Source organism: Crocodylus siamensis, chromosome 5 (assembly GCF_052110815.1).
Source record: "Crocodylus siamensis isolate JL-2025a chromosome 5, ASM5211081v1, whole genome shotgun sequence".
Lineage (NCBI taxonomy): Eukaryota > Metazoa > Chordata > Crocodylia > Crocodylidae > Crocodylus > Crocodylus siamensis.
Genome location: NC_143399.1, coordinates 50447885 through 50463819, shown reverse-complemented (window position 1 = coordinate 50463819; position 15935 = coordinate 50447885). Strand labels below are relative to the sequence as shown.

Genomic DNA, 15935 nt, shown 5'->3' with positions numbered 1-15935 from the left:
GATGCAGAGCTCTCCCACCCCATACATTTGAGGACAAGCTCTGTGCCCAGCAGGGCTTCCCAATACAGCCAGGGGCTGGCCAGGACTTACGCAGTAGTTCTGCAGTCCCTGGCTGCATGGGGATTTCCCTGGCCAGCTAGAGGCTGGCTGGGAGCTGCCTCAGAAGCAGATACTTACCTGGCAGGGGAAGCAGCGTGACCACGTAGGCGAGCTCCCCCGGGAAAGCAGCGTCAACTCGTTGACGAGCTCCCTCCGGCCGGGAGGGTACTATGAGCTGTGAAGTGGTGTGACTGCTGACTTGCTGGAGCCATGGAGGTGGTGGAGCAGGCTGAAGAGGCTCGGTTGTTGGAGGCGGCGGCGCGGAAGCAAGCCTTGATTCTTGAAGAGTATGGATCAGCAAGTGTTTCATCTAAGATGCTGTTGGCTTCAACAATGAAGAGCGTTTCTGGTGAGCGTCCTGGCGGCATGGCGTTGGAGGTGGTTGGGGACTGGTCCACTGTGGGCCGCAGAGGCAAGGTTGTGTCGTCGGAGAGGAAGAGTGGGAATGTTGCTGGGCAGGAAGATTCTAGAGAGGGGGCGGTCCCACTGCCGGAAGGGAGGCGGAGCTCTGCAGAGAGCAGTAAAGCTGCCCGGAAGGGCCCGGAACCTTCCTATTGTTTGTGGGAAGAAGGAGACCCCCGAAGAACGCTGAAGCTGCGGGTCAAGGCCACTTTGACTCCAGAAGGGGTCAAAGGAGAAACAACTATGTTGAGAGCAGACTTTATGACAAGGGTGCTTTTTGAAGAGTTGCATGTGAACCCTAAAGATTTAAGTTGCGTGGTGGCTTTTGATAACTTCCGCCACTGGAATATCACCTTTTGGAGGCGAGAGGCGTACGCTGCCTTCTGGGCCCGCTACGCAGAAGTAGCAGACAAGGAGGACTTACGGGGTCTGCATTTTGAAGCAGGCCAGAAGGCACGGGAGAGAGTTTTATATTTTAAAATGTATACAGATGACCTAGAGCATACAGATGTCAGAAGGTGGCTGGAGGGGCGGGTCGAAAAGATCCTTGATATTCAGCGGGTCCTGGATCAGTGGCAAATCTGGACCGGGGCATGGAGAGCCAGAGTCCTCCTGGATGAAGACCCCAGACACCCCGGCGGGGTGAGACACTTGCCCTCTGTCGTGTCCATAGGGCCCTACCGCGGATACGTGACTTATCACGCCAGCCGAAACTGTGTAGCAGGTGTGGCTTGGCGGGGCACCTGGCTGCCTTCTGTAGCCTGACAGTCTGCTACCGGTGTGGTGGCAGGGGGCACCGGGCACAAGCCTGTAAAGAGGAACTGAAATGTACCGTTTGTGGAGGTGAGGGGCACCTGCAGCGCCAGTGCCCCCGGTCCTACGCGAACAAAGCCCGAGAGGCCTACGCAGCAGAGGAGAGGGATCAAGAAAAGCCAGAGGAGGCGGAGTCCACCAACCCGGATGTAGACACCTTCCTAGTGGAGGAAACACCGGAAGCGGAGCAGAGACACGACGTGATCGAGGCGGCTGACCAGCTTTTGGAGTCGGGAGGAGAGGAACACATGGAGGAGGAGCAGAGCGAGGCAGCGGGAGAAGGGGCACACGAATCGGATTCGGCAACCATGGACTTGGACCTGTCTGGGGAGAAGGGGAAAGAACCCTCCCCTGTAAAAAGAAAGAAGAAGCGGAGGGTTAAACCTATGAAAAAGAGACTAGAGGAGGAAGGGGGAACAGTACGGGGGACAGAAGGGACTGCACAGAAAGGAGACAAGGGGAAGAGCGGGAAACTGCTGGTGGAGTGACGAGAGGTTGAGGAGTCTGGGAGGGCGGATGTTTGTGGCTACCTCAGCCCGACTGCTATCGAACATCTGGCTAGGGCCACGGGGATGCGGAAAGTGGGGGAAGACAGCTCAGATCCCAGTAGCGGATCAGATGTTTAACGAGGTAGGCTTTGCCTGAAAAATAGCCATGATGGCGTTGACTATAGCATCCTTAAATGTAAGAAGTGTATATGGGAGGCAGAGATGGGAGTCAATGTATAGCACCTTACAAGGTCTGGACGCACAGGTGTTAGGCCTACAGGAGTGTGGGATCCCCTGGGGGAGAAATTATGGCTATCTGGAGAAGCGCTGGGAGGTGGGACCGTCGTGGTGGGGGGGCTCAAACGAAAATCGAGCGGCAGGAGTAGGGTTCTTGATGAGGGAGCGGGGTTTGAAAATCAAAGGGCAGCAGGTCCTGGAAGAAGGGCGACTGCAAAAGGCAGTGGTTGAGGTGGAGGGTGTGGAGGTGACGTTGTACAACGTCTACGCCCCGGCCGAGAGAACGGAGAGGGTGCGTTTCTTCCGCAAAATGGGGATGTGTGTGGGGGGTGGAGGGCCGCGGATCGTGATGGGGGATTTCAATTGCATACTTGAAGAGGGTGGGCGGGTAGGGGTTGGGGAGAGAGTCGGGATGGATAGTACAGGGAAGTGGTTGCGAGGGTGGATTCAAGATGAGGGGCTCCAGGATATTTGGGCAGGGACAGGAGTCTTTACTAGAGTGGATCCCGGTGGGCGGGGCCAATCGAGAATTGATTTTGTGCTGGTGTCGGAGGGACTGGCAATCCGTGGCAAGCGACTGATAGATGTCAGCTTCTTGGACCACCGCGTGCTGTGGGTGGAAGTGGGCATCGGGCAGGGGCTGAAACAGGGCAGAGGGGTCTGGAAATTAAATGTGTCCTTACTGGACGACCCAGAGGAATGCATGGCCTTTCAAAGGGCGTATCGCCAGTGGCAATCCTTACAGCCCCTTTTTCCAACACGGTGGGACTGGTGGGCAGAAATCAAGCAACGCGTGCGAGAGTGGTTCACTGCGGTGGGGAGGAAGCGGGCGTGGCAGAGGAAGAAGGATTTAGTGCGTTTACAAGGGGAAGTTCAAAGGTTGTGGGAAGAGCGGAAGAAGGGGGCAGCGGTACAGGGAGAATGGGAAAGGGCGAGGGAGGGAGTGAAAAATTGGTTCCGGACCAGGATGCAGGAGCGGATGTTCCTGGCCAAGGCGGAGTGGGTGGAGGAGGGAGAGGAATGGGGCAAGTTTTTCGCCTTGCGGGTGAGAAGGAAGAAGCGGGTGATGGGGGCGGTCCGCACGGCCGAGGGAGGGAGGGTAGAGGCCGTGGATGGGGTATTGCGGGAGGTGACTAGGTTCTACGGAGATTTGTTTCGTAGGAAAGCGGGGAGGCGAGAAGACCTGGAGGGGCTGGTGGGGATTTTGGAAGCCAAAGTGGGAGAAGACGGGAGACAGGGGCTGATAAAGGAATTGACCGAAACCGAGATGCTGGGGGTCTTGAGGACAATGCCTTTAAAGAAGACCCCGGGAGGCGATGGTATCCCGGTGGAATTTTATGGGAAGTTTTGGGAATTAGTGAAGGGGGACCTGTTGGCCCTGTTTAAGGAAATTATGGATCGGGGTCAGGTAGGGGAGGGCTTTGCCCAGGGAGTCGTGGTCTTGATCTATAAGAAAGGGGGACGGGAAGACATTAAGAACTGGAGACCCATCACCCTGCTGAATTCGGATTATAAATTATTTTCCAAGATCCTAGCGACAAGGATGGGGGAGGTGTTACCGCAGGTGCTGGGCGGGGAACAAATGTGCGTGGTAGGGGGGCGGCGGACGACACACGCACACTGGCTGCTCCGGGATACGCTGTCGTACATTACCGACCGGAAGTGGAACACGATAGTGGCGAGTCTGGACCTGCAAAAGGCGTACGACAGCATCGGGCACGAGTTTCTGTTTGGGGTTCTGGCAGGCATGGGGATGCCGGGGGAATTTGTGGGGTGGCTGCGGGCGCTCTACGGGAGGGCAACGAGCAGGGTGCTGGTGAGGGGCTTCCTGGGAGAAGCCTTTGCAGTGGATTCGGGGGTGAGGCAAGGGTGCCCGCTGTCGCCGGGGCTCTTTGTTTGTGCCATTGAGCCGCTGACACAACGAATTAGAAGCGATAGGGAGATCAGCGGGGTTCGAGTGCCGAGGGGCGGGGAATTAAAAGTCCTCCTGTACATGGACGACGTGACATGCGTGGTGAGGGACGAGGTGTCCTTAGAAAGAGTGGTGAAGCACGCTACCGAGTTTGGGGAGGTATCTGGAGCGAGAGTGAACACAGACAAGAGCGTAGTCCTGGCGGTGGGGAACTGGGGGGATTTGGGGAAATTTGGATTGAGGGTGGAAAGGGAGGAACTGAAAATCCTGGGCGTGTGGATGGATACCCATGGAAAAGGGAAGAGGGCTTGGGAAGTGTTAGAGACGAGAGTCAACCAGACGGTGGGGTTGTGGAGCACCCGGCATTTATCCTCAAGGGGAAAGGTGCAAGTGATCAAACAGTGCCTGTTGCCAAAGATCTTGTACACGGCGATGGCGTACCCCCCGTCCTGGCTACAGGCCCGGCGGGTCCAGCGGGCTTTGTGCCTCTTCTTTTGGGGGGGGAAGACAGAGAAGGTGGCCAGGACAGAGTTATATAAGGAAGAGGGCTTGGGGGGATGGGCTCTCCCGAATATAGAGGTTTTTGTTTATGTGCACTTTCTGAAGATGGTCGTGAGGGAAGCGAGGGGCGCAGCGGGACCGGTTTCTAACCTTTGCGTTTTCTGGGGGGGAAGGCTCCTACAGAGGCTGGGACTGTTTGGGAGCGGGTGGCGGGGGGCGTGGGCTTGGCGGATGTCACTCCCTTACGCACGCCTTGGATCCTTTGTCGCCAGGGAAGGCTTGGCAGGGTTAGGGATGGAAGGACTGGTGGATGCCAGGAAAGTCCTCAAGTTCCTCAGGGGGAAGCAGAGAATGGCTGATGTCGGAGAGTTGAGCACGGACAAGGTCAGCAGGGTGTGGAGAGGGTTGGTGGGGAAGGAATGGAAAGGGGAGCACGAGGAGCTGACCTGGAGGGCCGTGAGAAACGCACTGCCAGTGCGACAAGTACTATATCGATGGGGACTCACACGGTCCCCCAAGTGCCCAAGAGAACTTTGTGATGAACCTGAGTCCGTGGCGCACGTTTTGTGGGGTTGTTTTTATGCACAGAAGGTGTGGGGGAGGGCAGGGGTTTTTTTGAAGGAGACAGGGAAGGCAACGGGGATCACGAGTGAAAACGTGCTCTATGGTTTGACAGAGGGGACGGATGGGTCATGGGGTGTGAGGGTGCTTGTCACATGTATTAAAGTAGCAATTTGGAAAGTGCGTTCCCTCCTAGCACTAAAGGGCTCGTGCTTTTCAATGGTAGAGTGTCTGCAATTAGCTATGCACGAGTTGTACTTCTATAGAGGAAGAGGAAAGCAGAGAACGCAAGGAGGGGATACAACGCCCTGGGAAGGGCTGGACTTCAGAGGGTTGTTTCAGCCCCGCGTAGGCATAGGATAGTTTAAGGGACAGCATATTTGCCAGCAAGGGTGGCGGGGGGGCCTTCAGCAGGTCGTTTGCGACATTGAATATGTGAATATTATGTAATAAGGTGGGATTCTGGTTCCACAATGTGTTTAATAGTGCCTGTTTTTGTTTTTTTCCCCTCTGATAAAATGGATAAGGGGCTCCAAGAGTGGGTGAAGGAACTTGCAATTATATAAGAAACAAGTTAAATGATTTCTAAATGGGTTTTCAGGATTTCACAAGTAATTTTATTTCTTCTGTGAATGTTAGGAAATTTTGTAAAAGTGATTTTGTATTAACTTTGTGAAACCTCAGGTGCGTTTTGTTTACTTGAAGTTTTTTTATTAATGTGTTTCATAGTGACAGCTTTTTCTAATAAAATGATTTTAATAAAAAAAAAAAAAAAAAAAAAAAAAAAAAAAAAAAAAAGCTCCCAGCCAGTCCCAGCTGGGCATGGGGAAGCAGAGAGCTCCCCAGTCCTGACTCTGCTCAGCTCCAGGCTCCTGTGGGGGGCCAGGAGCTGATCAATGCCAGGACCGGGGGAAGCCGAGAGTTACCCAGTACTGCTCAGCTCCCAGCTTCTAAAAGGAGCCAGGAGCTGAGCAGTGCCAGAACCAGGGGAGTTCCCCAGTTCCTGTGACCCCCTGGCGTTGGGGCTGACCAGGAACAAATTTGCTCCCTTATCAGCACCTATACGTGAACTGGGTAGTAGCTAACTGCACAACAGACTAATTTATTTCATAGTAAATGGTACACACATGTAGATGGTGATGCTTTACTGTGCAGTAGATTAGTTTACCGTGCAGCAAAGCATCTCATGTAGACACACCCTCTGAGTCTGATACAAACCACATTAATGTCAATGGGGCTTCAATAGGCTTTGGATCCCTGGCTATTGACCAGGCATATCATCTGCTGATTATGTGGCAGCATTGAATTAACCATGTCCAGAAACATTTGAAAATCACTGCCAGAAATATTCTCTTCACGTGGAACTCAATGGCTAGGTAGCTGAAGACCAGAGAAGGGATTTCCTTCTATTGGTGAACCAATACAGGATAGCGACCAACAATTCATTTAGAATGTGTCTCAGTTCAAAATAGGGCTCTGAAATCAAACACAAAGAATGCAGATGGGAACTAGGAAAATCAGCTGATTGGCTGTCAGAGTCGTGCAAGGCCACTGTGAAGGAATCAGCAGATCCTTGCTACAAAAATCAAGATATACTAGCCAAACCACACAGCTGCAGTTTTTTATGGCAGGACCTGTGCTTCACTTGATGACCAGGTTGTGTAAGGACACAGGAGTAATCTGGTATTACCTCTAGAACCAAAAGACTATTGCTCCCAAGACAGCACTGGGAAAGGCACAAACTCTTCTACACTCTGGCCATGTCTACACAAGATGCTGACTGCATATAAACAAGTGCTAAATGACTGCACAGTAGCCAAAGTCAACACAGATTTACTACACAGTCATGCCAAGGAACAGCTTTTACATGATGCTGACTAAGAAGGAGCTTATGACTACTGCACAATGGCATCATATCATGGTTCCTGCCACATGACGCTACTGTGCAGATGTTATGGGCTACAGCTCAGTCGGCATCTCTTGTAGACATGGCCTCTGTTATGGACCTGACTGGGCATTCTGGGACTCTTTCTAATGCCAGGCACTGACAACAGAGGCTCTTGGAGGCACTGGAAGTCCATCTTTTGGGAAAACAACAAAAGAAAGTTGAAGTAGGTTTAATATGCCCTGGATGATCTCTTTCTGCCATTCCATTACTGTCTTAGAAAGTGGATGAGGGACATTTCTTGAGGACTGGAGACAAAGATTCATCTAAACTGGTCACTAAGTAAGCATCTGACCTGAACAACATAAAACCACAAATGTACAGAGAGGGAATGAGAGAGGGAGAAAGAATGCCTGCTTTGAACTTGTTTAAAAGTCTGAGTCGAACTGATGGGAACAAGGGCATGTCAGCTATTGATATCATCTGGAGTTGCGTTTGCATGTCTGAGGGCAGGGCAAGAGTCTGCTTACAGGACAGACTTTTCCCAAGCTGGAGAAGAGCAGAAAAGAAAGCTACGCTTCACTCTCCACAGCTGACACTTCCACCAGTGATAGCAAGAAATAGGAGCCCTTATGTAGACAGGACACTGAGGATTGCACCAGTGGGTCACTTAACCTTACTCAGAGCAGATCTAGAGAGTGTAGTGTGGGGCTAAAGAAAAAATAAATCTCTGGTATCTTCTCTACACTTCAGCATCCAAGCAGGGCTGAACTGGTGGCAGCAAGGATATCAGATTTCAGGGGACAGCAGTCTGGGCTAGAAAAAGCTGTAGGTCTGTTAGCATTGGAGTACACAATTAGAAACAACACATGGCTACACTAACAACTACTGGAGCTGACTTTGAAGGCAGGGGGAGGAACCAGAAATGTGGTCCCTTAAACGCTATGAAATTATGAAAGTGCCCCCTGAACTTGAGTCCATGCTAATGGGGAATCATTCTTCCCTTTTAAAGCTATGGGGTTTGGATTTATTTTTTCTCAAGGGGATAAGGAAGGGACTACATATTTTGAGAGCACAAGCCAGTTTAGTTGTTTCTTTTTAGTTTCCTCCCTCCCAATGAAGCCTCAGTAACAGCATTCTCCCAGATGGTAAGGTAGACATTGATAGGCAATAACTGCTCATAGCATCAGGCAATAGGAAAAAGAGGATGTGGCAAGAGCGGGCACATTACAATGACCTGGGATGCCCTGGCATGCTTTTAAGAAGACATAGTTCATGCCACCATATGAGTTTTGTTTTGCATGAGGGATGGTTTCCTGGACCACACATGCCGAACCAATCAACCTCTGCAGGTTAGCCATTTTATCCGATAACGATTTTTCCAGCTGCTATTTTGGACTGTGGGTGACATGACAAGATTTCATCCAAAGCACATGCAAAGATAAGTCTCTTCCCAAAAGGTCTAGGTTGACACCCTTTGCAAACTCAACGGGAATAAGAGCCTGGTTCTTCTGAACCCTCCTTAACAGAGGAGCAAAAATTCAGCATGAGCTTGGTTGCTAGATTAAAGAAGGGAGAGGATTACAAATTTTTGCTACTACTCTCTAGAGTTAAACCCTCTGTAACAAAGATGCTGCCATGCATTTCTTAGGTTTTTTGTGTGTTAGTTCCCCTAGAAGATGGGTTGTCAAGATATTCATCCACTAGGCACAGAGAAAGTACTTGGGCCTCTACTTTTTTTTTTTTTCCTAAAGGGTAAGTGGTGGGTAGGGAGCAAAGGGGTTTCAGTGGAAAAGCTTGAAAGACAACAGTGCTTTTCGAAAATATGTTTTCCTCATCTGTGAAGGGCAGACTGTTAACTAGTTTTTCTTATGGGCCTATTTCCATTTTGAGCCAAGCCAACAAAGAATCCATTGTTACTGGCTAACTGGCATTTAAAAATTTGATACTGAAATCTAGTTTTGTTAAGTTCTAAGACTCTTCTTTCTTTTTTACCCTCAGCATCCTCTGAACTTGGGAGACTGCAGTCGTATCTCCAGCCCTCTCAGCATATCATACCCTCAAAAGCAGAGATTGCAGTTCATCCCTCAGGGCTCAAGCACAGACTCTCAGCACCTGATCCTCAACCCCCACAACACTGAGGCTGCATTTACCCTGGAATTTGAGGTATAATGACAGAAGAGGTAAGTGTACTTGATATAGCATTAATTTAGCTAGTTCAGATACCAAGAGCAGGAGAACTACAGCAGCACAGGGCAACCAACTAAGTAGCCAGAGTCTCAGGTAGGCTACACTCATTGCTACAAGTATAGAGTCTAACTTGATATACTGCCAGCACTCCTCCACCAACTGTAGTGCACACACCTCCTGAGAGAGGAACTGGTATGAATATTTGAGCTTTAAATATGTCAGACTCTACATAACCTAGGAACACACACTTCATTTCATACCAGGGTACTGTATCAAACCATTGAAGGTTTGATAATGTATTTGTGATACCTTTTCATAAGGACTATAATGGCCTGGTGAGCCCCACTCCCCTCCCTTTTGTGCCCAGTCCAGAGATGAGAAATCTGTTGTGGATACAGGTTCAGGCTCCTCTGTTCAAACAATAGTAGCACATACTTTTAGATCCAGATGTCTATGGTTCAAGTCCCAGTGTTTCAGCCACTCTATATTTGGAGGTACAAATATAAAGATCCATCACTCTATGCCAGTGGTGCTCAACCTGTGGTATGCAAAGCTGTCTCACCTTGTCTGCAGGTTTCAACAGAAGTCTGGAAATTTTGTGGTGGGGGAAACGGTGGCAGTGTTAATTGCTACAATTGGATCCATGTGCAAGGCTTGTATATGGGGTCAAACCTGCAGACCAGATATATATACTGGATTAGGCCACAGAAAAAAATTCTCACATAGTTCTAGTACCCAGGGGCTGAATGCTGCTGTTTACTTCCTCTTTGCCCCTGCCACTGAATTCAACAAGTGGGGGGTGGAGCCACTGTACCCCCTCCTCTCCAGCCTGTGGCTGAATGTGCAAACCACTTGAAAGCAGTGGCTCTAGCCAGAGTCTGTGCTGAGATCAGCTGGTGAACTGCAAGCTCACTGCACATCAGATTAGACAGCAAGGAAAGGGGAGGTTTCCCTCCGTTCACCACCTACATTACTGAAATGCAGGCCCCGCACAGTTGAAGGAATGTTGCATCTTGTTGCCCCCACTCTGGATCCACTCATGGGGAGCCATCATGATTTTATTTTCACAGTACAGATTCAAGACATATTCTTTGCTTTGCATTAAAAGTATTAAAGCTGCTACAAATGGATTGTTAAACTTTTTATTTGTCTCTTTTCCTGAAAGCCATGAGCAGCTAAAGCAATGTTTCCTATAAACAGGATTAGATTATGGAAATCACCACACAGGAGCAGAACCCTCTTTTACAATATTGTAAACACAAGGCAAACTATGGTAAGGCTTCCTATATACACAGAGCTAAGACTTTGCAGCTTCTCGGTTCAGTGGAAGAGAGAATTAGCAATCCCCATGTTTCAAACTGATATATTCACTGAAGAATGCAATGAACCAACATAGTTCTTTCACTGTCCTTTGCTGTTGATGGCAGGTTGAGGTCTTATTTCCATTCAGCTCAGAGTAGGAATTAGGAAGGTATAAATGATCTTAAACCATCCTTGTATCACTTCCTATCTGGGAGATATCTTAAGGACTGGGAAAGCTGCTTGGCTAAGGGGTGGGTACTGTACTATCTCTAGTCACGTAGGGCTAAAAGTGTCTTTAATTTCTTGGAGCCTCAAAACAGCAGAGACTCCCCATACCTGAAGAAGGGTGACTGTGCCTGAAAACTTGCCAAGAATTTTTTTCCAACTACTCAGTTGGTCTAATAAAAGATCTCACATCTGCTCAAAGAATCTTGCCTGCCACAGTCACCTATGAGAATAGCTGCATCATGAAAGTGCTCAGACCAAAATCCCCTATATCAGAAGTTGGGAAAGAAACTATGTAGATTCATCATGCCAGCTGTATATCAACCAGAGAATCCCCTTGTACCAACGTTATCCCTTTGTGGATAATGCTGTCTGTTTTACAGTTCCTTCACCTGAAGGAGTGGAAGCTCTAATGCAATGGGGAAATGAACTTAGAGATATACTTTCTCCAGGTTCAATATAGGGTTGTTTCCATAGTTCTAACTGAGTCTTCCTACCAGCACACCTTCCAGTGACTTCAAGGCAAGTTCTTTTCACTGCGAATTTTGCTGGAGCAAGGATAGGGATTTAAAACTGGCACTCCTAAAGTGCAAAGATCATGAAAGCAGTAGATAGGGGAAGAGGAGACAGGCTGAGCTTAAGCATTGTCATTTCTCTCTGACTCTCCCTTTGAAAGCCCCTCTACGTGATCTCTCTGTACTGGAGCCTCTGTGGTTGGTCAGGGCGTGTGGTTGGGTGGGGAAGGGACAGGACTAGGGGAGACCTGTTTTATGCAACATCATCCCCAGGCAAAGTTGCATAAAATACGCTACTAACTAAATAGCACATAATTCTGATTATGTCAGCACTACCTTGTGCTGATCTCCATGGGAAAGAAGCAGTAGGCGGTCTGCAGTTGCTCTAAGCTGTTCCCAAAGTCTTTAGGGTCCCTGGTGCCCGTGGCCCAGGCAGCACAATTACCTCCAGTACCTTCCCTGCACTCACACTTGTCCCAGTAGCCTTACCTTGCCAACAAGCAGTAGATGTGGGAGTCCAGACATCTGTTCTTCCTTGTCGTCTCCTACTTGCCTTGTGACCACATGGTTGTGAAAGGCAGGGAACACAACCTCCTGACCAGCTGCTGGGTTCAGACTTCAGACAAACCGACACTCCTTGAGTTTCCTGGCTCCAGTATGAACTCCCACACTTTTTTCTCCCCCTCATTGTAGAGGACATGATTTAGCCTCAGTAAGGACAAAAAGATAGAGTCCCTGGAAATGGAACAGCTCCTCAGGCCTCAGCCCTACTTCATTATAAGTCCTGCACACCTGTGCAAGAGTCAATCAGGGGGTTTTCTCCACGTCCTTAACCTTCCCTTTTAAGTGTCAGCACTCATGTACTGATTACTGCCCTTCTTTTGAGACTGAGGAAACCCTTGTGTTGGAGCCAGTTCTGCCTGGGATGGAGGATATTGAAGGATCCTCCCTTTCTAGAACTTCCTGTAATGCCAAGGCTGGTCCTAAGAATGACTCTGATGCAAGGGTGCAGCCTCGGTTTGTAACTGCACACAACGCTACCAGCCTGCCGCTGCCCCTTCTAGTACCCCCCCCCCCGCCATGTACACCCCACATGCATCATTTTGCCTATGGCATGTATTCAGAGTTATAAATGAAAATGTGTACAGATGCAGTATCTATTGTAATGATTGGGGACATAGTGAGATGGGATGAGGTTGGGAGCAGGAGGTTTGGTGCGAGTGTTGGATGGAAGGGCTACATGCTTTGTGGACGGAAAGTGTCTGCACGCAGGTGGGTGCTTAAATCCAGTTACACCCCAGGAGTATTCCCTCTACAGTTCCTGGGGTTCATTTGAGTTGAGTGTCCCTTCAGCCTGCACCAGCTCTGTGTACCCTGGACTTCAGTGCTGTCTCTAATAAGCACCAGAGTCCAGCCCTGACCAGCCTTTGGGTGTTCAATTTGGGGCTAGGCCAGTAGCCTATTGGCTGGGTACAGTAATCCCACACTCAGCACCTTATATCCCAACTGTCCCATGCCCACACATTCATTACCACCATGACCATCCCTTTAACCTCAACAGTCCCTAAACCACCAACCTCATCCACTGCCATCTCACACCACCTCCTCTCCAGCTACATGTGCAGACACACATTGTTCTTCACTTAGCCCCACAGGGATCACCAGTCCTCCCCCATTCCCCAAAACCATTTCTTCCCCAAGTCTTCAAACCATGGCTTTCACTTAACCCTGTGCAGCTGCAGCACCAGCCTGTTCCCCACCCAGTTCCATTATCATTGAGCTGAGCAGGGAACAAGCCTTCCAGACCCTGCCCGGCAATTGTGGAGTGGGTGCTAAGAACTGTCCCAGCCCCACACCCCAGCTGGGCAATCCAGGCACAGGGCTTGGAAAGAGCTCCAGGGGTAGGGCAGGTCTCAGGCCCCTGCCCTGATCCATGGGTGGGGCATCTAGTAGCAAGCCCCCAGCTGGCAAGTAAACTGCTCCCAGATGTAATGCTTGCATAGACACACCCAGTGGCTTACAACATAATTACCTTCACGGTTGCATATAGATGTACTATCCAGTAGTTTGCAATTATAAGTTAGATCATTTGAATGTTCTACAGTTTAACAGGGCTGTGCAACTTCTAAGGGGCTAGAGGCCACACACCCTGCAGGTTACACTAGCAGGGGTAACATGCCATAAGAGCTTCACCAACATAAGCAGTGGCTCCCCCAGGCTGCCTGCCATGCTCCTACCGCTCCTCTCCCTCTCCATCTTCCCAGTTGCATTGCACCACATACTGTGGCCTCATCCTCAGCTCCAGGCTGGCAGTGGTGGCTGGGCAGGAGCGCACAAGCTGCACACAGCCCTCAAGCCACCACTTGGACAGTCTTGCTATATAGCAACAGATTAGTTTCCATAGACAAAAAAAACAGCAGTAAGGGAATGCTTAGGAATACTATATTGAAATTTGTGCAGTTATCTATGTTATAAATATTCATTCTTACTAAACTCCTGTACTTTGACCTAAAGAGGCCATGTAATAAAAGCTCAAGATAGTTGTTCTTCATCTCAAACTCAGCCACTATACTTCATTGAAGACTGTAAATAATGGACCCATGGTAAACTACATTTTTATGCACCTTGTGAAAGCAATAAAAATGCAGTGCAGTTAATGAATAAAATAGTGGCAATTCAATTATCTGAATATATATCCTAAGTGGAAGGCAAATTCCACAGGGAATAAAGGTCTTTAATTGCAAATGTTCGACACTAGATGCCAAAATTAGGCAAAGTAAGTTTGAACATGCCTAGTTAGTATTGTTATTCATTTGCAACTGAAGTTAACTTTGTTTCATTTGTTCTCTTAATAACTGAGGTAACAAATATTACCTCATAGTTCAGAAGTGACTTTGGGTGCTGCCATTTTTTGCCCAACTTGAGATACCTGGAAGGTTCACTGTTTAGAAGATAAGTTGATACGACTTCCTGAAAGTCAGGCCCCTAACAAGGCATGTCAGGGTTGGGTCCCAAAACAAAAGAAACCCAGAATCACTAGCCATTTGGTCAGTAAGGCTCAAAGGGCGAGTCCAGATGAGCAGGAACTTGCCATTTGCAGCACCTCAAGGGCTTTCGAAGCTCTGCAAAACACATGTGGTACATTGTGGCAAAGTGGGGGTCCCCGACTAGCCACAGTGCTAGTTTCCGCACCTGCCTTTGGGCCTCACCCTGTTGTTAATTAAGGCAGGAGGCTGCCCATTCTTGCCCAGATGTAGGGGGCACTATCTGCAGCTCTATTCCTCCCCTACACTGCAGCCCAAGCCTCACAGATGGCATCCAGATGACAGTGCTCCTGGCTTACAGCCAGACCACGCTTAGGCCTCATTGTCAGGCCTCAGTCACAAACACACATTCATACCACCCTCCTCTCACTAGGACCTCTCACACAGTTTCTTTCATACCTTGAAAACATGTACTGCCTTGCTCCTGCTTGGAGCGGGCCCCTTAGGCCATAGACTTCAGCTAGCTCATACCTTGGGTGGCAGACGTACCATCTTTTGGGCCTCTCCCACAACCCTCACTAGGGTAGTGGCAGCCAGTTACCCAACTGGGTCTAAGCTTGCCCTGGCCCCTTCCCAGGGCAACTCTGTACACTCTGACAATACTGGGGCCCCACATCTCACACTGCCCCCCTCACTGGGGCCCCAGGGCTTCCCTCCCTAGTGGGCTCAGGTGGCCATTGCCATGCCTGGCCCCCCAGCTACTTCCAATGTTATATGACCCCACCCAAGGTGAGAGCTGGGGTTAAGGCACCCCTACCCACCTTTCACAGGGGTGATAACCGGCCTGGCATTTCCTGGGGGCTCCTGCACCACTGGGAGCCCCACCAGGCCACCCACCCCTAGCAGGGTGCAGTTTTAAGTCATGCCCAGGACCAGGAGCCTCCAAACCATCCCCTACAGCTCCTTCCCTTACCTCCAGGATGCTGCATACTGCTTAGCCTGCCAGCAGCAAACTGCTCTCTTTCTATAGGTGGCTAGAGGTCTAAAATGGCCACAGCACTCAAGCACCTGCTGGCTGCTTGTCTCTGCTCTTAAAGTGGCAGGCACCAACAGTGCCCTACCACACACCTTCCCCCTTAAAATAGTTCCTGGGGGAGGTTTCCCCTGCTGCTCCTCCAAAGCAGGCTCCCCTCAAAGCCTGTGAAAGCCCTCAAGTGGCGAGCACCCCCAAAGGTGCTGCGCCACACATGTCAAAAGGTTCGCTGTGCTGCATATTTGCAGCACAGAGCCAAAATTAACTACCAGGAAATCCTGGTATCTAAAAAAAAGGTGCTCAAAAAAAGGCAGAGTGGTGCATGTGGCTTTAGCGTGTGCCACCCAAAACCAGAGTCTGGACAGCCAGAGCCTCACTCCAGCTGCTGACCAGGCTCCGCATGCCCAGATCACTGCCTCTGCAGCCCCGGGAGGCCCTCAGGACCCCAAGGAAGGCTGTTGGGGCCAGCCCAGGTGCTAGCCCCAACTTCCCTTACACCACCCAGAGCAATTTGCCTTGTGCCAGAGTGCACATGCAAGTGCATTCCCCAGGAACAAGTAGTAGCAGCACAACTACGTGCTGCTGCTGTTTGTCCCCAGGGAAACGCACATGCACGCTCTTGGGGACACACCCAAAGAGGCTAGTATGAATAGATTATAAAATTTGAACATAGTACCTGTACAACCCAAATTCAAATAGTCTGTTGCAAATAAAGAATTTCTGTGAAAGTCCACCTGTGCGGATAGCAGTGCCTTTGTAATAGCCTGCCAGTAGGGCACAAATCAGAA

The 15935-nt window shown here is 49.8% G+C and overlaps 1 protein-coding gene across 1 annotated transcript in view; it reads left to right on the top strand.

Annotated features, from left to right (window-relative positions):
- Positions 1-309: 309 nt before the first annotated feature.
- Positions 310-15935, top strand: part of LOC149864081 (uncharacterized) — a 71455-nt gene continuing 55829 nt past the window's right edge. The window contains exons 1-3 of the mRNA XM_090049748.1: positions 310-1076; positions 1175-1636; positions 3093-4155. Coding sequence (XP_089905874.1) covers positions 310-1076; positions 1175-1636; positions 3093-4155 — 2292 coding nt within the window. The remainder of the gene's footprint in view (positions 1077-1174; positions 1637-3092; positions 4156-15935) is intronic.